The following is a 26,606-nucleotide window of genomic DNA, read 5'->3' on the forward strand; positions in this document are numbered from 1 at the left end:
AACCAATAGGCTTCATTTCGGCGATATAAACATTATTCAAATTAAGGGGATATTAAATCCCACATTGTTTTTAAAACCGAATAAGAAACTCAAAGATTGGAATCAGAGAGTTTCATGCCGAATATAGTGAACTATAAAAGTATCAGCAGCCACTAGCGTGAGCTAATGCAAGTAGTCCTAGTACGTAGTACAATCTCAGGCAACTCGTTGCAAAGATGGGGAAAGTTCTGATCGCTGATCTTGGTATTTTCCATAATGTAAAAACACATTTCCTAGAAAATGTATGCTGTTATTACATTATGGTGGGAGGTCACTACCCAGACCGGTTTCAGCCTTTTTTGAGGCTTCATCAGTGAGTAGCTAGACCAAATAGATACCAAAGGGTATAGCGAAAAGAACTTGTATACTGCTATACGAGTTGTCAAACAGGTGCAACCATTAAGTTACTTAAATATAAAGAGCCAATAGGCTTCATTTCGGCAATATAAACATTATTCAAATTAAGAGGATATTAAATCCCACATTGTTTTAAAACCAAATAAGAAACTCAAAGATTGAGTTTCTTATTCGGTTTTAAAACAATGTGGGATTTAATATCCCCTTAATTTGATATACAGTTGTTTGTAGACAATGTAAAGTTGGGGAGAATTATGAGGAGTAGTACATGTTGAAGCCTTGCAAGTGGACTTGAATAGACTGGGTATGAATGGGCAAATGAGTGAGTTACCAATTCAGTGTAGCAGTGCATAAGGTTTAAAAATTCAGGAAATACAGCTCGATAGAGGAGATGAGGAATCCGGGGATGTTGGCAGATAGGGACCTGAATTTTGGGGACATTTTACTAAAATTGTGGGATGTTATGATTCCAATGTATAAGGCATTATTCAGACTGTATACGATCATAGTGCACAGATTTGGTCACCGGGTTTTCAAAAGGATGAACAGGTCTTCAAAATGGTTCAGAGAATGACTGACTAAGGTGATTTCTAGAATGCTGAGTATGAAGACAGATTGAGGGAATGCAAATTGCAGAGTCTAGTAGATAGAAGGAAGGATGGGACATGATCGATATATATGGTGGTAAGAGACTGGATTAATGTGGATCAAATTTTTCATAGAATGAGTGGGAGGGAGGAGAACAAGAGGCCATCCCTGGAAGCTGTATAAGAAGGATGTGGGAAAGGGGATGAAGAGGTTTTCTTTTTTCTTTTTTTTTTTTTTTTTTGCATAGAGAGCAGTGGGTGGCTGCTGGTGGTGGAGATGATCCAGCAACAACTGACCAATTTGATGACAGGCCTATGGAATGCTTCCTATGAGCAGAGACCGAAGGTGTGTATGTGTGTTCCAAAGTTTATTTGAGAGGTAGAAAAGAGGACACATGATAGAAACTTAATAAATTACTAAAGGGATTCTATAAGAGTGACACAAAAGAATTTTTTCCACATATATATATATATATATATATATATATGACAAATAGAGAGGGATCTAGGGGTTTCTTGAAAGTTGTGTAAAAGTGTAGTTAGTAAGGGTGTGCGGACTAGATTTTTTGCTTGGAGAGTGGTGAATGAGCGGAATGGATTGCTGGAAGGTAAAGTGACCTGACAGTGAGTTTAAGAAAAAGTGTTGCACATATAAAGGTCAGTGAACATCTCCTCTGATGAATCTTCTGACTCCATGGGATAATTGTCAATAATGCCAATCAAAAGATAATACTGAGCAAAATATAAGAAGCAGTTAAGTATTTCTAGTTATGAATATACTTAATTTACTTATTTTATGAAGATACACTTATATTTCGAAAATAGTTTATAACTCTATGATAAGCAGGATTAATAACATTCCAAAAACTTCACAAGGACTTAAATGCTGAATGCCTTGAACTACATATCTACTCTAATCAAAGTAGTGTCATAATCAGAACAAAGGTTTTAGTTTGGTGCATGAATTAAACTTTGAGAGGGGAGGGAGAACTAACATAAGTGGCTTTTATAAAAAAATAATTAAGAATAAAATGCAAGCAAGAAAACAAGCAAGGATAATAGGTGTGATTATTATATGTGGTAAAAAATGTGAAAGTAAATTGATACATTTGTAATTACCCTAGCCTAGAATATGACAAATGATGGACAACAAACATATCAATTAAGGCAAATATTACCTCTCTGTTTTGGAAAATGAATTGACCACTGGAAGGAATATTTTTATGTTTTTAATAGATCTGTGTTAATATGTTACACTAGAACAGATAACACAACCACATAACATAACACTTAACAGAAAATAATATTAAGGAGTGAATTATAATAGACAAGAAATATATTCTTGTTTAATCCTTTGCCCAGGTGTAAGCAAACCAAGTTTAAGCATGAATTATCTTTGTAAATGGGTTGCTTGTATATAGGCTGTTGATTTCACATTAATTACTTCAATATCCCCAATATACAAGTGGCCCAGTTGTGAAGATATTTTTGCACATAAAGCATCTTCGCAACTGGGCCACTTAGCTTACATGTAAAGATTAAAACATTACAATTCTTTGTCAATTATAAATTAGTTCATAACCAAGTGAGAAACCTTTCTAAAAATATATCAAGGAGTCTGACACCATGGTTAGTAATCATTATCGCACTTGTATTGAGTTTCAGAACTTACTGGAAAACTCGGTCTCAATGGGAGTGGAACAGGAAGAACAATTGTCAATCCTGCTGGTGTCATCATATGCTAGTACTCAGGTGCTCTCGATCAGAAGCAGTCATGCAGTTAAAATGTGTTAGACTTGTGGGTGTACACATATACATATTTAAAAAACAGTATTTGCACTTGCCTGATGATCCAAAATAGTTCTATACACTAAGCGTTGATAATAATCTAGTCGAACTCCAGAATTGCTTCTACTCCTCATCCTTAATTCAAACTACTATCTTGAATGCAACAGTATGAAGAGTAAAGAAAGAAAGAAGTTTTGTTATAAACCAATCCTCACCTGAAAAAGAACATATAGATAAGCATCCCACACACTGGTATGTTGTCAGTCACTCATTTTTTAATTTAAAAGTAAGTTACTATACACGTTGTAATTACTGTGCACACGCACATACCCTACATATACAGTTTGGGTCTATATCCGACGGTATGTTATGACAGGCACGCATTTTACATTTATATTTAAAATAAAGTTATTGTATACACAGTAATTACTGCCTACGTGAATATAACCCGCATACAGTTTTGAGTGTTTGTAATACCTCCCGAATTAAGGGCACGTAATTATGAATAAGTCCGGTGAGTTTTATGTAGAACTATAATTTGATATAATTTATGTAGAAATAAAATTTGAAAAGCTACTCTAAAGTAATAACCTGCAATGCGATCATTTTAAGAAAACAACATTATTGCAGCTAGAAACACAATTAGAACAATTTAATATAGCTAAGCATGAAGCTACCATTACAACCTACAGTGGCCAACATGGGAAGTTACTAACAAGAATTTCCTTTTTAAAGCGTGAAAAGTTGCATTCACGACCTCAGAATTTCTTCTTCTTTTATCTCCCCTAAATGACCTATTAGGAATGCATTTAAAATAAATAAATAGTAGTAAACGATGTTAAATGACGACAGAAAAAAGGTGGCGCTATTATGTAGACACGGTAGTCAAGGTTGAATAAGAGATTCGCTAATACAAGATCGTTCCGTACAAATAAGTTGGTAGGTGCATCTCACCAGAAATAAAGTAAGTTTTTATTAGTACTGGTGATTCTTAATTGAGTTTTAATTCGAAGTTATAAGTACAGCAGTAATCCAATTCTCTATGGGGGAAAAAATGACGTCGCCGAAAAACATAATTTTAATGGGACCTGTGACAGAGTAATCGAGAGGAAAAAAACTTTAGACACCGTAAAAATGAAAGTAGCACAAATATTTCGTAAAATTAAGAGTGCACATCAGTATTAATAAACAACTGATGTTCCACATCGATGACACTGTTAGTTTGGTACAAAATATTCGTGATAATTTTATTCAAGTTATTTACTGTGCATGGTGTTATTTAATACTTTCGAGACGAAAACACGTTAGATAATTGTTTTCAACTTGGACACTTCCACTGTTGGACAGTCCTCCTCATTTTCTCCATTCCATTCTGTTTTCAGTTTTTTCCCGTCCATTGTATTGCAACATGTTATTTAATGCTTGGTGTGACACTTAAACACCTTCCCATTTAAGAAGATCGAGAACAGCTGTACTGGACATCATTAGTTATATTTTGCGTTCATAATGGAGATGGCCTGAACACATTGCCATCTTGTGTTCAGCCCATCTCCATTTTGAATGCATAATATTACTGATGTCCTGTACAGCTGTTCTCAATTATTAGGATTGCTGGCATGCAATGGATGAGAAAAGCTGATAATACAATGGAATGGAGAAAATTTGGGGGGGGGGGTCTTCCTCCAGCACTGGACTGATCCATGTTGAAAAAAAACTTGTCTCTAACATGTTTTATTCTTGAAAATCATAATCTTTATACCTTTGATTTATATAATCGAAGTGGGATCATAAAACCTCATTGATTCTGCTTTGGCTGTAATATTATATAACTCAAGTTGGACTGCATTAGTTTCTTTCAGGATGTGAATTTTTGAGATTATTTATCAATTGACTAAGAATGATTATAAAAAATCATCAATATAACAAAAGTTTATCACCTATTAGTGAACATTCACTTAGATTTCAGCTTGAAATCTAAAAGAATGTAGTGCAAGGTTTGATCATACAGTATGAAAATCATTTCGATGCTCAAAGATACACTGACTAGTAGAGACAAAAGAAGAGTCATTATTCCTCTTTATACGATTCTGATGCATCCACATGTAGACTCTTGTGCTCAAATTTGATTGCCTGGATTTCTTGGAGATGTGGAGGCAGGTAACCAAAATGGTTGCAGGCCTGCGAAATGTTCTGGACAAGAACATTTCACAGGCCAAGGATAAAATGGGGATTTGTAAGTTACAAAAATTAGCAGATAGAAGAAAGAGAGGTGACATGATAGAAACATTCAAGCTGCTAAAAGGATTTTATAGAATGGACAGGGAAACTTGTTCAGTATATGGCTGATGGTAACAGAACAAGAGATCATCATTGGAAGTTGAGTAAAGTTTCAGTTAGCAAGGATGTGGTATATAAATTTTTTTCTACAAGGGTGGTGAATGAGTGGAATTTGTCAGTTCTTTGTTGGTGAATCAGTTGGAGAGGTATTATGATAGGCACTGTGTTAAGGTGAAACTTTGGTTGCATTGTGGGAGGTATGATATGTATATTGTGAACAATGTTTATGGACCTCCCACGATGAGTCTTTGAATGCCATGGAGCTACCCATTAATAATAATAAATAATAATAATAAGCACTTGGTGAACATTGGGCTATTACTCATTGTCTTAGGTTTATCATACTTTTACATAACATCCCCCTCAGCTCAGAACATGACAGTCCCCAATGCAAAAATTGCAGTTCCACCACTGCAGCCGGCCAGTTTAATTCACTTCATTTGTAACAGTTAAAATATCAGTTACCGTTAGCACCTGTTATATTATATTGTTAATATCTCATCTTCCTTATACCCTCTTTTACCTTGCGGTGTCGAGGGTCCACTGATCATCGGACCTCACTCCGTTTACAGGATAAGGTGGTCAGCCTTATGCCCCGGTGTGTCCTATGGCCTGTAGTGTTGAGTTCTCAAGGCCAGTTTGCCTGCTTTGCGGGATGAAAAACCCCAGAATAAATTGGGGGGGAAAACCCTGCTGTCCACGCCCAAGACTGGCTAACTTGGCTATGGCTGAGGAAGATCCTTCAGCTCCTCACGTCACTGACGGGAATCGAACCTAGGACACTCCTTCCCCAGGTATATGGTTGCGAAGCGCATAGCCACTAGGCTAACTGCGCAGACTATATTGTTAATATAATATGATATTATTATATCATAGTGTTATTGATGATAGCTGATGAACTGCAGCCAAGGAGAATTGAAGTTGTATTGCAGGATGGTGAAAAGAGCTCATTCGAGGCTATTTGGTATGAGATTGAGACTATCTATCTATCTATCCCAGTGGCTTTAACAGGCCTTTAAGGCCCACAACCTTCCAAGCATGCTTGGATTTCGTAACCAAAATACGAGGATAGAATGGTCACTCCTATGCCTCAAGGTATTCTTGGCCGTATCCCTGTGTGTTCATGGCAGCCGGTTTGCCTGCTTGCAGGATGAAAAACACCAGATAAACTGTGGAAAAAACCCTACTGCCTGCGCCCAAGACCGGCTAACTTGGCTATGGCTGAGGAAGATCCTTCAGCTCCTCACGTCTCAGACGGGAATCGAACCTAGGACACTCCTTCCCCAGGCATATGGTTGCGAAGCGCAAAGCCACTAGGCTAACCGCACGGACATGAGATTGAGACTGGCAGAACAAAATATACAGTTGGGTGCTGCTATAGACCAGGTGATGGAATAGATGGTGGAGATAGTATGCATAAACAAATTGATGAAATGAGTGGAAGGAGGGTAATTATTATGGGGGGTTTCAACTATGGTAACATTGATTGGAAGGAGGAGAGGACACATGTGAGGAAGGAAATGGATTTTATTCAATTATTAAGGGATAACTATCTGAGACAGCATGTAATTGAAAATACTAGGGGTTTGAGAGTGCTTGACCTGGTAATAGCATCTGAGATTTTGACTGTAATGAATAAGATCATGTTGCCACCTATTGGTGAGAGTGATCATAAGGTCTTGACCTGGGAGGTGGCTAAAAGTGTGGAATTTTTGATTAAGACAGGGTATATGTGGAATTACCATGCTGGCAAGTATGACAAGCTTAGGAGATTGCTTGGATCAGTGCCATGGCATGTAAAACTGCAAGGACTGGATGTTGATAGAGCATGGGAAGTGGTCAAGGAGCATTTACAGGAGGTTATGGCTGATTGTATACCTTTGGTCCGAATAATAAAACAAAGTGGGGTTAAATGGATGAATAACACCATTAAGCTTGAACTGCAAAAAAAAGAAACAACTGTGAAGGGAATTTAAAGAGAAAGGTGACCTGCTGGCACACGAATGGTATAAAGCGCAAGCCAGAAGGGTAACGAGTGTGGTAAAAAAAGCAAAAGCGGATTATGAAAGGAAACTAGCTATGCAAGCTAAAGAGAATCCCAAACAGTTATTTCAATATGCTGCAAGCAAAAAAAAAAAAATTACTGAGCGAGCACTTTGCAAGAGTATATCATCCAGGTGGTGACATTGAAAAAATGAAGGAACTATTAGTTTATATGGGAATTGTGATGAATGAAGTGGAGATGAATAGTCTATTACAGAACCTTAATGTGAATACATCTATGGGATTGGATGGTATACCGGCATGGGTCTTACATGAAACATCTAAAAAATTATCAGTGCCCTTGACCATGTTGTTTAATCTGATTCTCAGGTCTAGTTTAGTCCCAAAGGTGTGGAAAGAGGGGAAAATAGTTCCACTGCATAAAGGAGGATCCAAGACTACTGTTGCAAATCACCGACCAGTCAGCATATCAGGAGTCGTTGTCAAGGTCCTGGAGAAAGTAGTCAAGGGAAAAATACAGGAATGAATTGATGAAAATGAGATACTGTACAGGGGACAGCATGGCTTTGTGAAGGGTAGATCATGCCTCAGTAACTTGCTCAAGTTTTATAACACAGTGACGGCTGAACTGGATAAGGGTAATGGGTTTACAGTGATATTGCTGGACCTGGCTAAGGCATTTGACAGGATACCACATGGAATTCTAATCCATAAACTACAACATATGGGAATGGATATAGGGTTGGTGAGATGGATAGGTGAGTGGTTGATGGAGAGATGTCAGAGAGTAGTTTATTCAGGAGTAGAGTCCAAAAGATGGCCTGTGACTAGTGTGCCACAGGGTTCTGTTCTTAGACCACTGCTGTTTAATTTGTTCATTAACGATATAGGGAAGGATCTAAGAGGAACAATTCATTTGTTCGCTGATGATGCAAAGTTGGGTAGGGCAATAGTGAATGCAGACGATGTCAAAATCTTGCATGATGATTTGGATAGATTGGAGTTCTGGGCTAAGGAGAATGGATGTCAATTTAATGTGACAAAATGTAAGGTTATGCATTTTGGGGGTGAAAAGATTAGCAGCAGTATACCACATTGGTGGAACTGTACTCCAAGAGATTGATGAGGCCAGGAACTTGGGAATGTTGGTGGATAGGGAGATGAAGTTTAAGGGGGGCACATTGCAAAAGTGGCTAAATCAGCTCATCAAATCACTTGGTTGTTGAAAAATACTTTGACGAGCAGAGACAAGCAAGTTATTGTACCTCTGTACCGAGCCTTGATAGACCTCATCTTGACTGGTGGTGGGAGAACTAGGGGACACCTATGGAAGCTGGGCAAGAGTGTTAGAGTGTTAGCAAGGGTGTTAGAGCTGGGTTCTTTACTTTTAGAGTGGTAAATGAGTGGAATAAGCTGCCAGAGTCTGTTGTGGGTGCTATGATGGTGAGTGAGTTCAAGGCAAGGTATGATAGATACTGTGAGAATGTCATATGGGTGTGTGGACATGATCTTTAGGGCCTCCCTCGATGAGTCTAAGGAGTCCCTGGAGGTGCCTGTAATAATAATAATAATCTGTCAAAAGCCTTTGCAAAATCCTGACATTGTAATAGATGTATTTTCTCTCATATCTGCCATTGCCTTACCTTACCTTGTCATTAAATGAAAATAGATTACCAAAATAAGTTCAACCAACCCATGCTAGTCACTTGTATAGAGAAGACACTTTCATAATTTTAAGTACTGGCTGGCACAGTGCCAAGAAGAGTCAATTCATGTTAAAGGGAAGAAAGGAATAAGACTATGTACAAATTAGTCACAAACATGCAAAATCACGTACATTATACGTAAACATTTCCAGCTGTCAAATGCTCATTGTTGATTAGCCTATTACCAGAATAGATTTGCCTTCTTCTACAGAAGTGTCAAAGGGTCTCGCATCTATGTTCGGACAGTACTATAGCAGACCAACTTGTATTCTGATGTCTCTGTTTTAACATTATGCTTATACATTAATATTATTCTACCCAGCAAATACATCATTGTTGGGATTCTTTAATGTTGCAAGACTCATTAAACAATCAAGTCAAGGGTATTGTTAATTCCCCAGCATACCTCTATAAAATCTAGTGTTTTGAGATATCTGTGAATAATTTTGAAGGTTTTTGTACTTTTTAAACATAGTGATAAAATAATTACTAATGCCTATCAGACCATAAGTTTTCTCTCCAACTATGCAGGCAAATCGGCCATGAGATGGTAAATATAATACTGGTAAATGGCACTGTGTGTTGATGGTAGTAGTGCCATGTAGTTGGATGATTAAGTAAGGGAGATAGTGAGATGTAGTGGAGTAGTGTGCCTTCCCACGATGAGTCCTTGGAGGTGTCATATAATAATAGTGAAACTCATTAAGCTATTACTCAGCCCTATCTGCCCTGATTTAAAAATCAACATGTCATGTGCCAACTGGTCAAAACCATTACAAAATCTAGACATTATAATAGATACATTTCATAAGATTTTTTTTGTGGTGGTTGTTTAAGGTGAGTTGAATTTGAAAAAGTTATAGAATATACATTAATGATACAGAGAAAACAAAGCTGTTTTAGTTCACTCATCTCTGCAAATTACGGATTCAGCATATTCTTCATATACTGCTGCATGGACTTCCTGCAGCTACACATTGCAGAATGGTGGCAGCAAAATTATTTGCTTGCTAACCTGGAATTCTCATAAAGCATTATTATTAGGTTTGTTTCACTAGGTAGCTAAAGCTGTACACTCACCTCAGAAAGGTACAGATTTAAATTAGCTATTTCTTACTGATTTTATGTCATTTTATTGTGTTAGGGCTACCTGACATCTTTTATGTTAAAGGTACCAAGAAATTTTATACTTGGTTTTAATCCTTTTTTCAAGGAAGCAAAACAATGTTTTGCGTGTGAAATATATAGCAATCCCTCGATTAATGTGCCCCTGATTAGTGCATCATTGTTTTTTTGATACCCAAATTCGATTAGTGCACCTATACACATCTTAAAAATAAATGTTACAGATTTTAAAATTTTTCGATCTATACATTTTTTATGGTTGACTATTTCAAAAAATCACTACCCAAGATGAAATAAATTAGTTACCGATTTGAAACATTTTACAAAGTTATTTTTTAATGGCATACTACACTATTTCCATGTACACTATGTTCCAAATTTACCACCAAAATTTATGTCACTGCTTTACATAGCATTTTTTCTGATCATATCTCGTGCAATTGTTTTCCTTACATTTTTTTTTTAAATGATTCGAAAAGTAATCTGATTGGAAGAAGAACTTGAAATAATAAAGAAAAATGAACAAGGTTGAGTCCAGAGCAAAGATAGGACAAGAACACAAAAACGGGATCCAGCTATGAATCAACTGCTGAATACAAAGAGAAAGGTAAAGCTACTTAAAGTTCATCATGCATGCACTCGAAATCAAAGTATTATAATGATTGAATTAGAGACACTTCTTTTTACATGGATCGAAGATTGTAACCAAAAATGGATCCAGCTAAGCAATGACCTTATTAAATCAAAAGCATTGTCTCTTTGTAACCTGGAAAGAAAGGGCTATCAATGATGGAAAAGAAGAATTCCACATTAGTGCTGGGTTATTTGAGCGTTTCAAAAAGAGAAATAGCCTACGTAATGTTCTAATCGCAGGCTAAGCTGCAAGTGCAGATAAGGAGATATCCAGAGATTTTGAAGAAAATTGTGTAAGAAGGCGACTATTGTGATCAACAAATATTTAATGTCGATGAAACCGGCCTTTTTTTTTTTTGGAAGGGAATGCTTTCCAAGACTTTTCTAGCCAAATCAGAGAAATCTCAGCCTGGTTATAAAGTCGCAAAGTAGAATGAAATTACTGCTAGCAATATGCGAGCTGTTTGGAAGCACATTCTTCCACATTGTGCAAATGATTTTAGAGACTTTTCAAGTGAATCTAAGTTAATTAAATCTCATTCTGAGAAGTTGAGTGATTACGACCTGCTAAATTTAGATGCACAGTGGGAAGATCCTTTAGAATATGAGAAAATTAATCACTGACAAGCCTAAAGAGGTTTCACAGAAACAATTTGAAAATAGTTTTCGTACAATCGAAGTTTTTAAGCAGCAATGCTTAGAGACTGACCCTGGTGAAGAGAGAACCAGTAAAATTTGCAGAAGAGGCATTAGGGCCATATCGTCAGTTATATGAAAAAAAGAAACATAATGCCCACCAAACTATGTTAACTCAATTCTTTGTTAAAAAGCAGAATAATAAATTTATATTCTGAATATGTTTTATTGTCTTTCAGCTTCATGGTTTCCTTTAACTAGGCCCTGACATTCCCTAATTCTTTTATAAAAAAAATTTAAGGGTCATAAAAGAAATCTGAGGAACGAATTATACATTTTCCCATATTATATTCGATTAGTGCATTTTCGATTAATGTGCCTGTTTTAAAAAACACATTAGGCGCATTAATCGAGGGATCGCTGTATTCACATCTGATCCACTTGTATATGGAGGCTAATGACTTCATATCACATGTCTTGGTATGTATCCCATAATGCAATGAATAATGAGAAGGGCCATTACTCAGACCAGTTTCGACCTTTATGAGGTCTCATCAGTGGGAGCCAGACCCAGGACAGATATCAAAGTTGAAGTAATGCAGAAGTCATACATAACTCATATACAGGTAGCCAAAAAGTGCATGCCCTTATTAATAAAATATCTCTGGATGAGAGAAAGATGTAGAAAGTTTTTTTTTTCCCTGGTTTACTTCAACTTTGGTCTGCTCCCACTGATGAGACCTCAATAAAGGTTGAAACCGATCTGGGTAGTGACCCTTCCCATTATGTTTCACATTATACACTTCTGAAAGGGGGTGTGCTTTACATTATGTGATACATACTAAGGCAAGTGATATGAAGTCATTAGCCTCCATATACAAGTAGCTCAGATGTGAATATATTTCACACGCTAAACATAGTTTTGCTTCCTTGGGAAAAGGAAGTATAACTAAGTATAAAATTTCTTGGTATTTTTAACGTATAATAAACCCAAGGTAAAAAACTTTCTACTGACATCCTGTATGTTGATACTTCTAGTTAAAAAAAAAGTGTTTTTTAATTTTGCAAAAAGCATTTGATATAAGTACCACATAATAAATTGCTATCGGGGATGGATGGCTGGTTGATAGGAGCCAACAAGTTATATGTGGAAGTGATGTGTCTCACAAATGAAAAATGACACTCACAATGTTCATGTTTAATCTGTGTATTGATGATACAGTTCATGGCTTGAGAGGAGATATTCATTTGTTTGCTGATGATGCTAATTTCGGTTTTCATTGGAGTATTATTTAACATGTCCTATATTGAAAAGAATTCCAGATGAGGTTTCCATACTGGTATGTAGGTATTGGTATTGTTACAAGAGGTCTTGAATAGTTTAGTATTTGGAGTAGATGAATTGGGATGTTGCTTCCAACCTTGCTAAGTGTAAAGTCATGTGTTTAGGCCAGAGAAAGTGGAACAGGGTTATAATATTGGGCAAACTTTGCTCTGTGAAGTAAGGGCTAATCTTCTTGAATGACAGGCAGTCTCAAGTAGAGTGATGTGGGCAGATATCAGAATGGGGGAACTGGATAGCGGGTCTTATTTCTGCCTATGGTCCCACAGAAGGTTCTATTATCAGGATACAAGAGCATACAGAGGAATGGAAATAGGAAGTGATCACTATTAAGTTATGAGCAGGATAAAATTAAATTTTATATTGAAAAGAAGAGTATGTGTAAGAAAGTTTTAAAATGGATCAAAGTTGAGCAGCTTTCAGAGGCAAATTGTAGACTCAAATACACAAACATCATTGAATTAAAAATGAGAGTTTGAAGACAAGAACAAACCTTGGAGCTTCATTGGCAAACCCTTAAGAAATTGATTGATTCAGCCAGAGAGGCATGTGGTGAAGCCGTCTGTAAGGATAGAAAAATCCATTGTGGATTCAGGAAGTTAAAGAGGCAGTCAAAGAAAAGAAAAAAGTATATCCAAAGTTTCTACAAGTAAGTCAGCTTGGGCTCTTAGAAAATACAGAGAAAAATGTAAGAAAGCAAAGCACTGTGCAAAACTAGCTAAACAAAAGTCATGGGAAGACTTTGGTAAGAACATAGAAAATAAATATCAGAAAGGTACAAAATATTCTGGATGTTATTGAAAAAGCTTAGAAATGGAGGAAATGTGTACTGTAAAAAGGAATCAGAGATGATAAAGGTGACATGAAAGCTAAAGATATTCTAGATGTCTGGAGTAATTACTTTGAAAGATTGCTAAATTAAACAAGCAGTGTCAGCACGGTGGTAGAAAACTCCCAACAGGAATGTATATCCATATTTGAAGTAGAAAAAGTCATCAAAAACCTGAAATGTGGAAAGGCAGCTGGAGTAGATGAAATTCGATCAGAAATACTCACATAGGGAGATATAAAAGTTTTATAGTGGCTTCACTGCATAATTCAAAAGGCCTGGTCAGAGGGTTGAATTCCAGATGATTGGAGTAGAGCTCTTATAGTACCCATCTATAAAAAGGTAAATAAAATGATGTGAGAATTACAGATGTATTCCCTACTGAGCATTCCTGGTAAAATTTATACAAATATACTTGACAGACAGCTAAGAAAAATTGTGGAAGGGAAATTTCTTGAAGAACAAGCTGGATTCACACCAAGTCAGATGCAGATTTTCACTTTAAAACAAATAAGTTGAGAAATCTTTGGAATATAACAAGGATTTCATTCCATGTTTAAATTTTCATAGTTGCTGTTGTTACCTTACGGTACGCCCACAGATGCAAGACACTTCTGCACGTGTCAGAAGTAGAATCCATTCCAATAATAGGGTAATCAATCTATCTTGTGGGATGAGTTATTTGTTATTACACGTCGGAAAAGTAACTTTTCTTTTATGAACATTGTACATTTTAAAGTGGTAACTATTTTGCTTGTATAACAGTTAGAAAATTTTACATATAAAGCACATGATTTCATGTGTTGGTGACCAATTCATACATCCTTTATTTCTTTCTCCCTTTCAGCATGAATTGACTCCTCTTGTCATGTTGCCAGACTAGGTGCTTGGATCTGGTCAGACAGTATTCAAGTTGAAGTTTCTGGAACAGAAAGCTACTTAGAATAGGATTTAAATAAATAATTTACTAATTACTTATATCTGATGTTTCACTAGCATTATCACAAACAATTTCACACTACACACATTTAAGACAAAAACTAAAATGACCTCGATAACAAGGACTGTCGCATGCTTAGAGGATGATGGTAGCGCTCTTTGTGGTAATTCTTGTTGTTAATGGAAATACATAGGACAGTGTGCCAAAATCTGTTTCATTGTATGTTGAATGAATTCAAAAAAACGATAGTCTGCAATTCAGAAATCTCTTTGTAAATGCCTCTTTATGTTTGCATTTTGTCTCAATCTGAAGAAGTATACACAATATGGCTGTGTGAAACTTTAATAAAATAAAACATTTATTTTATTAAAGTTTTTTGCCTTTTATGTAGTTTTCACCAGCTGTTTACAAAAATATGGATACAACAAGCTATGGGAATTGCAACTCTTTAAAACTTGTTATTCCCAACACAGAAGCAGGGGGGGGGAGAAAGAAAGAAAGAAAAAAAAAACATATTTTGCCTAACAGTAACTGAGGTATTTTCAAGATTAAAGGTAACATGGTAACCAAAGTAATTTGAATAACTATGTATAACATCCCACCGTGGGCATGGATGTTTGTGGAAATACTAGTGGTGCTCGGCAGTAGGTGGCATTGGTGTAGTTGCGATCAGTTGGTGGATTTGAGTGGTGGAGACAGAGTTATAGAGCAGGTGTCCTCCATCGATGAGTCTTTGAACTCCCTGGAGGTGTCAAGTAATAATAATAACATGAAGCAAGCATATAATTATTTTGACTGTGCTCTATGGTCATAGTGAAAGTTTGCTTGAGGAGTGTAGATTTAAATGCAGAATTAGTCTGCAAAGCATAAACATCCTAGAATAATCTGTCACTTTTGAATAGTCTTTGATTTAAATGTATGTAGGATATTGAGCACATGGTTTTCTAATTTAATTTTGTCTGTATGGTTCATAATGATATAATTTTGGTGTTCTCATCTTTTTTACTGCAGATCTTCCGCACTGTCTATAATATTCTAGTTTACACTGACGTTGTTTTCTATATATACTCCAGTCACTGATAATGGAATATTGGAATATGAAGTATTTGTTTTTTTTACTTCTGTGTTTGTGAATAACCATTAAATTTCTTTATCATGTTCAACTAACATATAAGTTTAAATAAATTCAACTCTCTTTTATTATTATTATTATTATGATTATTATTATTCGTGACACCTCCAAGGAGTCCGAAGACTCATCGCGGGAGGACACCTACAACTGTCTCGACCACTACACCCAACCTCTACTACGAATCATCTCCATCAGCGCCATCTACCGCCCACCTCCACCACTACCATACCACAACTAGTATTTGTTGTCTGTAAATTGCGTGTGTTCTGAAGGCGCGATTTGTCTGTATGCGGGATGAAAAACCCGAGTTTCCGGGAGAAAAAACCCTGCTACCTGCGTATGAGATCGGCTAACTCACCTCCGATTAAAATCGGCCAGGTAAAGATTCCTCCCGTCGCGACGAGAATCGAACTTAGGCCTATTCCAATCGAAGGGCGCAATGTACCATTGTTCTTCCAATTGCGCTACGGAGGCGCTATTATACTGCAATTAGGATGGAAACAGGTGAGCTTGTGTGAGGCCGCCATGAGGTGAGTAAGTGTGAGAATGACCAACTGCAGAATCTAGTCTCTGAAGCAAAAATATTGAATAGGGTAGTCAATTCAGGAAGTAAATATGTGTGGAGGCTTAAAATAATGTGTAGTTTCTATATACTAATGCCAGAAGTATCAGGAACAAAAGGGAGGAGTTTTTGGCATTGGTAATGCAACCTTTCCAAAAGTTATAGATTAGTGAGGCCACTAACAGCAGAGGATGTAATTGCAGGATAGAATGTGATGGGTTTAGTATTTTCAGGGAAGATAGAGAAGATAGGATTGGGCAGGAGGGGTATGCTGAAAATAGGATGGAGGGAGGGGTACTGCTGATGGATGAATTGCAGCCAAAAAGAATTGGAGATAGTTGGGAGGGTGGCTGTTCATTTGAAGCAGTCTGGTGTGAGATCAAGGCCAGTAAGACAAAATATATAGTTGATTGTTGTTATAATCAAAGGAGTTCCACAGATGATCTGGAAGACATGCATCGCCAAATTAGTACAATGATACACGTCGAGTGATTATTGTGGGGGACTTCAACTATGGAACTATGGTATAGACTGGAAGGAAGAAAGATCACATGGCAGGAAGGAAATGGAATTTATACACCTACTGAGATAAGTTTAGTTTAATCCTTTATCCAAGTGTGAGCAAACAAAGTTTGCGCCTTAAAGTATCTTCAGGACTGGGGTAAGGTAGTGCAACACCAGGCAACTCATTGCAAAGGTGGAGAAAGCTCTCTCATCACTCCTATCTCAGTATCTCCCATAATGCAAAGCACATTTCCTTGCTGATATGTGTACTGCTATGCATTAAGGCAAGGGCCACTACCCATACCAGTTTCGACCTTTATTGAGGTCTCGTTGAGTATCTCGTCAGTGGGAGCCAGGCCACCACTGGGCCTGGCTCCTACTGTGGGATACTTTCAGGTGCAAACTTTGTTTGCTCACACTTGGATAAAGGATTAAACTAAACTTATTATAGTCTAACCAATTTCGACCTTTATTGAGGTCTCGTTGAGTATCTCGTCAGTGGGAGCCAGGTCACTACTGGGCCTGGCTCCCACTGACGAGACCTCAATAAAGGTCGAAACCGGTATAGGTAGTGGCCCTTGCCTTAATGCATAGCAGTACACATATCCGCAAGGAGATGTGCTTTGCATTATGGGAGATACTGAGATAGGAGTGATGAGAGATCTTTCTCCACCTTTGCAACGAATTGCCTGGTGTTGCACTACCTTACCCCAGTCCTCAAGATACTTTCAGGCGCAAACTTTGTTTGCTCACACTTGGATAAAGGATTAAACTAAACTTATTATAGTCTAACCAAGTGAAAAATAAACTCTCAACACACCTACTAAGAGAAAATTACTTGAGGCTGCATGTGATGGAAGGAACTAGGGAATAGCTGTTCTGGTCATAGGATCAGAACAACTATTCATAACCAGAATGACCACAGATGATTGGTGACAGAGACCATGTGGTTTTGATTGGGAGATTGTAAAACATGAGGAATATTCTGTCAAGAAAGGGTATATGTGGAACTGCAAGGCAAGTGAGCTTAGGAAGAAGCTTAAATCTGTGCCATGGCATAAAACACTGCAGGGTAAGGTGTTAGTAGTCCATGGGAGATAGCTTAGGATCATCTAGAGGAAGCAATATTAAATTGTATACCTCGGATAAGGAGGGTTAATCAGGTAAGAGTTAGATGAATGAGTAATATCATTAAGCATGAGCTGAAAAGAAGAAGAAAATGCTGTGGAGAGTATATAAGGAAGAAAGGTGACCAGAAAGCTCATGAACAGTACAAGGCTCAGGCAGGAAAGGTAATCAGCATGGCAAGGAAGGCAAAATCAGATTACGAGAAGAATCTAGCAGAGCAGGTCAAAGGAAATTCTAAATAGTTATTTCGTTATGTGGCAAGTAAGAGGAAGAATGACTATGGAAAATTAACTTGAATGAATGAATGAATGATGATGATCACGAGGTGGCAGAAGCAGATAAAATAGTCGAGATCAATGTTCCATCTAAGCTGTGCGCACACATATTTTACAACTAGCGCACACTAGATTTTCAAGATGAAATTAAAATTTATTAATTAAAGAAGTTCCACCTAAACATTAACCTATAAATTCTTTAAAATATACGGTAACTCGGCAACGCTCAATTCTATAACCTCGCATTTTTTATTACATTCTCGAAGTTGCACAAAACTTATAAATTATTAACAGTAACCCTATTTGAGGCTAGCGATTTGATACCAAAGTGAAAGGGGTGTGGCTTAAATGTGTAATTTTTAAGTAGCATATAGAATGGTGCTCGGTTTGTTTACATCTCAGGCCTGACTCATGGAAAATTCCCAAACATGATTGGCTGATCAAATTAGTTCAAGATCATGACAAATTAAAACAATGGTTTCATAATTTTAATAAAAATAATTAAATACTTTTAAAAACTTAAATTAGAGTACAATTAAAAATATTGCAGCGTTTCAAAATTTTCTAATTTTTAAAAGAAATTTTAAAATAGTAGACTAAATAATAACATTCGTGTACACACATTGAGATATAGCCAAGTTAATTAAATCTAGCCTCTAGGCATATCTTTTAGCTCTTGTGTTGCCCTCGGCAATGTTTAGTGTTGGTTCAGCTTTTGCCTTGCCAAGTTATTCAGTGAATAGTGTACATTTGTAAAGTTATAAAAACAATAAAAAACATTCTTCAAATAACAAAATTGCAAAAAACTGATGCACCATATCAAATTCAAAGGAAGCAAAAGGTGTGAAGCAAAAACGAACTGCTAGCTGCTTTAAAAGTGAATGGCTGGATGAAATAGTGAAAACTGCTATGCCAAAAGCTCATGAGTTGATAAACATTCAGCTGCGTGAAATATGTATGATGCTACAATTGGTGTTGTTTGTGTTTATTGTCGTGATGCAAAGGTTGCTGGGGATTTTGCTAATGGGAAGAAGTTTGATGTCACTTGGAAGTTGGACTTTTTGAAACGCCATTTGACAAGTAAAATACCTCTGGATGGTGTACACAAACTTAGGCAACAAAATTGTTCATAGCCAGCTACAGGAGTATACTGCGTATGCTACGTGAAAGTTCAGATGACCAAGAGAGAAAACGATCAAATCCAGAGCAGATTAAAGTTCTTATTGACAATGTCTTATTAGTTGTTAAGATGAATAACTCTACTTTCAGTTCAACATATTAATGAACATATGGAAAAGTATGTTCAACTCTCAGACAGTTGGTGAAGCAAAAATTATGCATTTGAATTATTTCTGGAAACAATCAATGTAATTGTTGAAAATGACATGTTTGAGCAAATTGCATCTGCAAATTTCCACACCTTAACCATTGATGAAAGTACTGATATAAATGTTAACAAATGTCTCATTCTCTATTTTAAGTTTAGACCTAAAGATTGTAATGAATATAAAACATATTTTGGTGGAATAATTCAGTTGTAGGCATGTGATGCCTCCTCCATTGTATTAGCTATTAAACAGTTTTATCAAGAAAAGAAACTTGATCTCAAAAAATGGTGATGTTTGCTCTGATGGAGCCGCAGTGATGCTGGACAAAGTTAATGGTGTCGCTGCAAAACTTAAATTAGAAGTTCCACATCTTGTCCAGCAACACTGTGTAGCTCACTGTGAGGATCTGGGGATCTGTGATACATGGAAGGAAATTAAACTAATCAGAGATATTGATACATTAATGAGAACAGTGTACACACTCTTTTCTCGTTCCACAGTGAAAAGACATGAATTTAAAGAAATTGTCGAGCGTCTGAAAATGGAAGCTATTGCCTTCAGACCACTCAATGAAGAGCGGTGGCTATCCAGACATTTTGCATTACAGGCAATAATAAGAAACTATGAGGGACTGATCACATATTTTGAAAAAGACAAATCAAATGATCCCATGGTTAATTATTGTCACAATAAATTAACTAACTTGACATTCAAAGTACAAGCCATTAGTAAAAAGAAAACCAGGACGTCCTCTTAAATGATTCAACGATGACTTCTAAGGCCAGAACAGGCCATGCTAGGCTTAAATCCTTGATACGCATGATGATGATGACATTCAAAGTAGCTGTTAGTGTGTTTTAAGTGATGCTTTTGAAGAAATGGCTTTCCTGTGCAAAATCTTACAAAGGAGTAACCTTACACCACTAGACAGTCATTATTTTGCTAGAGGGAAGATTAACAAAATCAGGAATCAGTATTTAGAAGGTGATGCTTGCTGGAGTGAGAGAGTAAATGCTTTACTTAAACAAGAAGAGACTGAACTAGTAGATACTAGGCCCCTGTTAAATTTTATAAATTGTTTATGTGCACATTTAGAGGACAGGGAATCTTGCTTTGAATTAATTTTGGTAGTGAACATTAATATGTTCACTACCAAATGAGAAATCACAAAGTGAAATAGAGGAGATATCAAATTGTGATTTCTCATTTGGTAGTGAACATGTTAATGTCCTTTGTCTTAAATATCATGATTTTCTGGATGATACTACAGAAATAATTAGTTTAATGATTTCAAATTTTCTGTACAAGAAAAAATTAAATGCAAAATCAAATTTTATGATTGTATTTGTTCTTCAAAATGAGCAGTTTTGTGATTTGGAAAAGTTGATGGATATTGGAGGAACCTTCCTTGCATCTAGTGCAGACTGTGAGCGAGTATGCTAATGAGAGTGAAAAGTTTCCAATTACGTGGAAATTCAATTAATTTAGATAGTGTGTATAAAGAGTGGGTGAGTGCCAAAGACAGAAGAGAGAAAAAATAAAGAGATAGAAGCTAGAACTAAACAAGATGAGAATTAGTAATGGACTTATTATGAATGTTTAACAAGGTGAGAATTAGTAATGGGAATATTTTATTATATATGTTTAGAGTTATTTGCAAAGTTAGAAAATTTAATTAAAGGCAATCAGTCACTAGTGTTATCTTTTTTTTTTTTAATTTATTTCTTTCTTCTAATCAGATCAATATTAAATACATATAAAATATTTATGTTAGCTCTGTGATTGATGTCACACAACTTACTTGGTGATGGTAATAATACACACACACTTAGAATCCTATCTAGTACAGTCAGTATTGTGTTGTCCTTGCATGCGCGAAGTCACCGGATCGAGTCTTGCCCAAGCTTGTGAATCGTGATTTCCGAGGAGGCTACTGCCATGTGCAGGAACACGGTGGGTAGTTGGGGTGACCTGGCTGACGTCCCATTGACACCAGAAGGTAAAGAGTGAACTAAAATCTGTTAACTTTTTTGCTTAAATGATCAGTATGGTGACTCATATGGGTGCGCATATACTTTTCAAAAGAAGGCAAATTTTGCACACAGGCAAATTTCTGCGCACACTCACAGCAAAAAATTTGAGGGAACATTGGTTGAGATACTAAGTGACCGCTTTGCAAGGATATATCATCCTAGTGAGGTTACTGCTTTAACATATGTAATACACTAATGTGGGAACAGAGGTGGATGAATTGGAGGTTTTTAGGATATTGTAAAATCTCAACGTAAATGCAGCCATGGGATTAGATGGGATATCAGCTCGGGTTTTGCGAGAATGTGCAAGGGAACTAGCAATGTCTCTGATTAGACTTTAATTAAGTCTCAGGTCTGGTAGAGTTCCAAGGGAGGGGGAAAGGGCAAATTAATTCACTATGGAAGGTTCTAAGACTGCAGTAGCAAATTATTGACCAATCAGTATCTCAGGCATGGTGCTAAAAGTACTGTAAAAATTGATCAAAAAGGGAATTCAAGAATGGGTGGATAAGAATATGACACCCTCTGAGGGCAGCATAGCTTTGTGAAGGATCAGTCAGGCCTTAGTAGTCTACTTTTTTATAATAGAGTGACAACTGAGTTGGATAAATGGAATGGCTACATCGATGATACTACTGGATTTTGCAAAGGTGTTAGACATAATACCACATGGAAGTATTATGCAAACTGCAACAAATGGGGAGCAGCCACCCTCTTATCCACTGGTATGTGGATAAGAGGGTGGCTGCTGGACAGATATTAAAAAATGGTTTATGGAGGAGCATAATCAAGGTGAAAACAGGTAACTAGTGGTGTGCTGGGATCATTGCTTTTAATTTGTACATAAACAACAATTTGAAAGGAAATATTCAATTGTTTGCTGATGATGTAAAATTAGATAAAGTAATAGTTAATCAAGGCGATTTAAATAGGCTGTCAGTTGTGGGCAAACGATAATGGGTGTCAGTTTAATGCAGAGAAATGTAAAGTTATGCATTTTGAGTAAATAGATTACAAGCTGTGTATCATGTTGATGGCACTGTACTTCAAGAAATAGATGAAGCTAGAGATTTAGAGGGTGGAAGACAGTGAGTTAAAGTTTAGAGGACATATCGCTAAGGCTGCCAAGGTTCCCCATAAGATTATTCGGCTCTTAAAGAACACATTAAAAGTAGATATAAGGAAGTTATTATTTCTCTTTATAAGGCCTTGATATGTCCACATCTGGATTACTGTGCTCAAGTCTCTCCTGGGTTTTTTGGGGGGATGAGGAAGCAGTGGAGAAGATTTAGAGGCTAGTGACCAAGATGGTGGGTGGTCTGTGGACTGTTCCATATGAGGATAGATTGAGGAAGTGTGGATTACATAAATTGATTGATAGAGAAAAAAGAGGTGGGATATGATAGAAACATTTAAGTTGCTTAAAGGGTTTTATAGGATTGATGCAGAGAAAATATTTCAGCACTTGGCTAGAAGGGCCAGAACAAGGAATCATCCCTGGAAGTCGAATAAAGAATAAAGATAAATCATGTATAACCAACGTATAAGCCTTTCTACAAGAATATTATTATACGGGAACCTCCATGGAGTTCAGTGACTCATTGGAGTCACCGAAGACAAACTCACAACCGACTGCGGCAACCCATTCTGCTCATTCGCAACTCTCCAAGAAAAAAATTTAATCCTCACATCCCTACTAACCACATCTTTATTCGACTTCCAGGGATGATCCCTTGCTCTGGCCCTTTTAACCAAGTGCTGAAACATATTCCCTGCATCAATCTTATAAAACCCTTTAAGCTGGCAGTTCCCAACCTATTTGACTCGAGGAGCCCTTTTTAGAATCAGTTTCTATGACGGAGCTCCTTAGGTTCATACAATAAACTCAGTTCCTCTAATTTAATCATTACATCCAACTCGATTCAAATACATATTCGTTCGTTACTTGTTATTCGAGTATAAATTCATTATAGAATTCTATAATGAATTTATTATTCATTATAGAAGACAATTCCTATTTAATTTTACTAACTATAGTGCAACAGTAGGCCTAAATTAAGACATAACTTAAAATAACGTATAAATTTAATGAGACATCTGTGGTTGCATTTTTTTGCACAGTTTCTTATTTTAGGTTCAATTGACGATAATTGTAGGCGAATGTCTGGTGTTCTGCATTTAAGCGGCTTCTGTATTTTGTTTTGGTACCTGTATAGGCAGAGAATCCCACTTCACAAAGATATGTAGTTGAGAAAGGCAGCAATACTAATTTTGCTTTCTCAGACAAGATTTTGAATTCATCTTGTAAATGCAGCCAAAACTCCGGTAGACTTTGGTTTTGAAATGCGATTTTTAGTTCGCTGTGAGATGTCAAATCTATGAGGACCTCCTATTCCACTGAGTTTAAGCTGGGTGGTTTTTTTTTTCTTCATGCTGAACACATTCAGTACCCATTTAAAGCCATCAAGCACCTTCTCTTGAGCAGTCAGAAAATAATGTTCAAACAAGTCTTTCAAAGCTTCGAGATGTGCCTGAATATTTTTCTGTATTTTTTCTTGAATCTCGATGTTATTTTCATTCAAGAAGCTTTTTGTAAGAGGGAAGCAATCGATATCTTCCTTTTCCATGCACTCCAACCAATACATAAGTTTCCTCTTAAAAGAAGACACTTCGGCATTTGCATCAAAACTTGTGGCAGTTTTTCCTTGCAATGATAGATTCATTTCATTCATTTTGCTAAAAATGTCGGCCAAATGCGCCAGTTTGTACACCCAGTCTTCATCATTTAAAACCGTTGCCAATAGAATGTTATGGTCCATCAAAAATTCTGCTACCTCTGCACGCAGTTCCATGAAATGTATCAACGCTTTTCCTCGAGACAGCCACCTTACTTCAGTGTGCTGCAGGAGGGACTCATGGTGGCTTCCCATATCTTCACACATTAGTTTGAAGAGCCTGCTTTTAAGAGGTCGTGATTTTATGTAGTTTATTTTTTTTTATTGCATCATTCAAAACTATCATAAGCTCAGAGGGCATTTTTCTCGAGGCTAGCGCGTGTCTATGAAAAACGCAATGACTGCTGCTACATTTCTTTGCCTTATCTTTAATTTTGGCAATGGCTCCAGCATTGTGACCCATCATTGCCTTTGCACCATCAGTGCATAATCTGCACAGTTTTCCCACGGTATTTCACCCCCCGATGTGTTGGTTGGTAGTGGTCTGCAAAGAAGAAGGTCCTCCTGATAGCTTTGTAAGTAAACATAACAAACAAATACCATTAAAACTGCCTACCCGGTGACATCAGTCGTTTCATCTATTTGTAGTGCGAATTTGGTACACCTGATGCGACTGACAAGCGTCTCTTTCACGTCATCAGCTATATCGGTGATTCGTCTGGCAACAGTATTATTTGATAAAGGAATGTTGGAGACTAACTTAACAGCTTTTTCATAAAGCAAATACTTGACAATATTGATTGTACAAGGTTTAATAAGAGTCTCTGCAATGGTATGAGCTTCACCAGCTCGAACTACACGGTAACTTATTCGGTAGGAAGCTTCCAGTACTTTTTCATTATTGGTTTTAGCAAATGTTGTCATAGTTTTCTGTGAAGCCAAAATTTCGTTTCACTTCCTCTTGAAAAAACCAGATGATTTATCTTTCTTTTTGTATCTTTTTGTTTCTTATTCTTTAATTTCATTCAATTTTTATTTATTTTATTTTCCTGGAGCGGCCATGGGAAGTGCACGCAGAGCCCAGGTTGTGAACCACTGCTTTAAGCAACTTAAATGTTTCTATCATATCCCCCCCCCTCTTTTTTCCTTATCAATCAATTTCTGCAACTGCAGATGGATGTGCAGGGGAAGAGGAAGCGCAGATGGCCAATGAAGAGATGGAGGGAGATGGTGGAGGAGTACTTGAGGATGAAGAACTTGGATGTGGCTACAGCCCAAGACAGGAAGTTGTGGAGGAGACTCACCACAAACAGCAACCCTACTTAAGTGGGAAAAGCAGCAGAAGAAGAAGAATCAATTTCTGCAACTTCCCCCTGACCTACCTGGTGTATACTAGGTCCCTTGCAGCTGTGAGCTGTCCTACTTTGGCCAAACAGGCAGGACAGTGAATATCAGAATTTCAGAACACAAGGACTACATCCGGTTTCACCAGTACAGCCACTCTGGACTGGTAGACCATGCTCTGGATACACACCACAGAATACGGTGGAAGAAAGCCACAATAATACACCACAGCAAGTTCAAATTTGAAAGACTATTCATGGAATCAGCCTCAGCCCTAAGAAACATGCCAAACCTCAACAAATTTTGAGACTGCCCCAAATTTGGGAAGTGTACATCAGAAGAACTTCAGCCAAACGGCCAAGAATACCTAATATAGCCCTAGCGGCACCATCAGGACTTTAGGAAAACCAGTAGCTTCTTCCTCATTTGCTGTTTGTAGTGCCTGCGTGCATGTGTCTTTATCTTAAGTTCTCATGATGATGGCAGCGTGACATTGCCAAAATATTGGAAATATATATTAAAGTTTAATTTAATTTATATTATAGTATACGTTGTGAATTCCTTAAGTTATTTAGTAATCATGTATAACCAACGTATAAGCCTTTCTACAAGAATTACTATCATCCACGGAGATTCCATCTCAGGCAAGGCCCACCAATACGGTAAAATGAAACTGAAGTTATCAAGACAACTGAATCGTCTAACCTTCCTAAAATGCTGCCGGGATAATCAGGTAATCCCAAATTGTGTGAAATTTAAGCACCATTTCTTTGCATAGAAGGCTCTCCAAATCTACAACCACACGAGCTGCGCCTTGCTACGAGAACAAATTACCGCCACACGTGTTCTCCGAGCTGACGCAAACAAAGCTATTCTGGCTCTAGAGGAAGAGCTTTCCAATACGCTAAATCATGAACTTTGGTCAATTCTACATGACATTATGTGCACAGCAGCAGATAAAGAATTTGAAAAAATATGGAGCTGACATATTAAGAAATTTGATAAATTAAAAAAGAACTCGACCTCCGAACCCAAACTATCAACCATCACTGTGGTCAACCTTTCTTCAGTTATTTTGAAGCCTGAAGCACTCAATGCTCTTTCACATAGCCACGATTTCACTATTACTCCTAGAAAAATACCAGCCGAGGAAATAATATCCAGATTGAAAACGTGGGATCCGCCACCTTCCAAAGCATATCGACAACAACATTAGACTGGATGTAGCCTGTGTTCTCACCAAAGCAACGCCACCAAAAACCAACATATCCAATACAGCAATCTCTCGATTAGTGCGTCTTT

General features: G+C 37.0%; 3 protein-coding genes across 6 annotated transcripts in view; 1 reads left to right on the forward strand and 2 right to left on the reverse strand.

Moving 5' to 3' along the window:
* LOC150106691 (putative phosphorylase b kinase regulatory subunit alpha) overlaps positions 1-3,605 on the reverse strand; it is a 745,167-nt gene extending 741,562 nt beyond the window's left edge. For 2 of the 4 annotated variants that reach the window (XM_090393281.1, XM_090393285.1), the window contains exons 1-2: positions 3,488-3,605; positions 2,828-2,986 (exon numbers count right to left, since the gene is read on the reverse strand). In XM_090393281.1, coding sequence (XP_090249407.1) covers positions 2,828-2,905 — 78 coding nt within the window. In that variant the 5' untranslated portion in view covers positions 2,906-2,986; positions 3,488-3,605. Of the gene's footprint in view, positions 1-2,827; positions 2,987-3,362 lie in introns of all 4 variants that reach the window. The other 2 variants (XM_090393284.1, XM_090393282.1) reach the window with 2 other exon arrangements.
* The window catches only part of UQCR-Q (Ubiquinol-cytochrome c reductase ubiquinone-binding protein), a 52,847-nt gene continuing 29,840 nt past the window's right edge, over positions 3,600-26,606 (forward strand). The window contains exon 1 of the mRNA XM_090393286.1: positions 3,600-3,735. The gene's annotated coding sequence lies outside the window, so the exon portion shown is untranslated. The remainder of the gene's footprint in view (positions 3,736-26,606) is intronic.
* Positions 23,583-24,227, reverse strand: LOC150106693 (zinc finger BED domain-containing protein 5-like). Its single transcript, XM_090393454.1, has one exon. The coding sequence runs from the start codon at positions 24,225-24,227 to the stop codon at positions 23,583-23,585; it is 645 nt and encodes a 214-aa protein (XP_090249580.1).

Source organism: Typopeltis vanoorti, chromosome 5 (genome assembly GCF_054136105.1).
Source record: "Typopeltis vanoorti isolate ZY-2024b chromosome 5, IOZ_Tvanoo_1.0, whole genome shotgun sequence".
NCBI lineage: Eukaryota > Metazoa > Arthropoda > Arachnida > Uropygi > Thelyphonidae > Typopeltis > Typopeltis vanoorti.